The sequence below is a fragment of the Lemur catta genome, chromosome 1 (assembly GCF_020740605.2).
Source record: "Lemur catta isolate mLemCat1 chromosome 1, mLemCat1.pri, whole genome shotgun sequence".
Classification (NCBI taxonomy): domain Eukaryota; kingdom Metazoa; phylum Chordata; class Mammalia; order Primates; family Lemuridae; genus Lemur; species Lemur catta.
In genome coordinates this window covers 2,729,458-2,730,086 of record NC_059128.1, presented here as the reverse complement: position 1 = coordinate 2,730,086, position 629 = coordinate 2,729,458, and the positions used below count along the sequence as shown (strand labels likewise).

Sequence of the window (629 nt, the reverse complement as noted above, 5' to 3'; positions counted from 1 at the left end):
TCTGAGAAACCCGTTTGGGTCGCTTGGACCCTCTGTGCCCTTAGCTGGCTGTTCCCTGCCTCAACACACACCTGTCTCCTCCCAGCTGGCCTGGCTTCCTCCTGCTCATCCCTCAGGCCTCAGGTCAGCAGACCTTCCTCCTGGCAGCCTTCCTGGATCTCAGGGCTGGGTCAGCCTCTCCCCTCCTGCCCGTGCTCCCTGGAGCCCTGGCACACTGTGTGGTGGCCATCCAGAGCCTCCTCTGGTGGTAGCCTCAGGCAGGGAGCAGCTATGATAGAGGTCTAGCTGGAGCGGTGGGCGCTGGGCCCTGGGTGGGGTGGGCTGGGCTGAGGGGCCTGAAGGCTCTAGAACCAGCATCCAGCCCTAGCGGACTCCGCATTCCTGCTCCCTGTTCCCACGCAGCCCAGCCTGGAGCCGCAGCAGTATGAGCACCTCCCAGCCCGCCGGGGCAGAGCCAAGCCCTGCTGAGGGAGCCAGAGGCCCTGCAGGGGAGGTATGTGGTTGGGGTCCTGAGGGGACAGGGAGGAGCCAGCTTCAAACCCTGGCCCATGACTTGGGGCATGCCTTGCCTCACTGTTGGCCTCACTTTACCCACCTGGGAGGGGGAGGCGGTTGCTCTTTTATAAAAG

At 64.2% G+C, this 629-nt stretch overlaps 1 protein-coding gene across 1 annotated transcript in view; it reads left to right on the top strand.

Moving 5' to 3' along the window:
- Nucleotides 1-424: 424 nt before the first annotated feature.
- Nucleotides 425-629, top strand: part of LBHD2 (LBH domain containing 2) — a 4,467-nt gene continuing 4,262 nt past the window's right edge. The window contains exon 1 of the mRNA XM_045560391.1: nucleotides 425-493. Within this exon, the coding sequence (XP_045416347.1) occupies nucleotides 425-493 (69 nt within the window). The remainder of the gene's footprint in view (nucleotides 494-629) is intronic.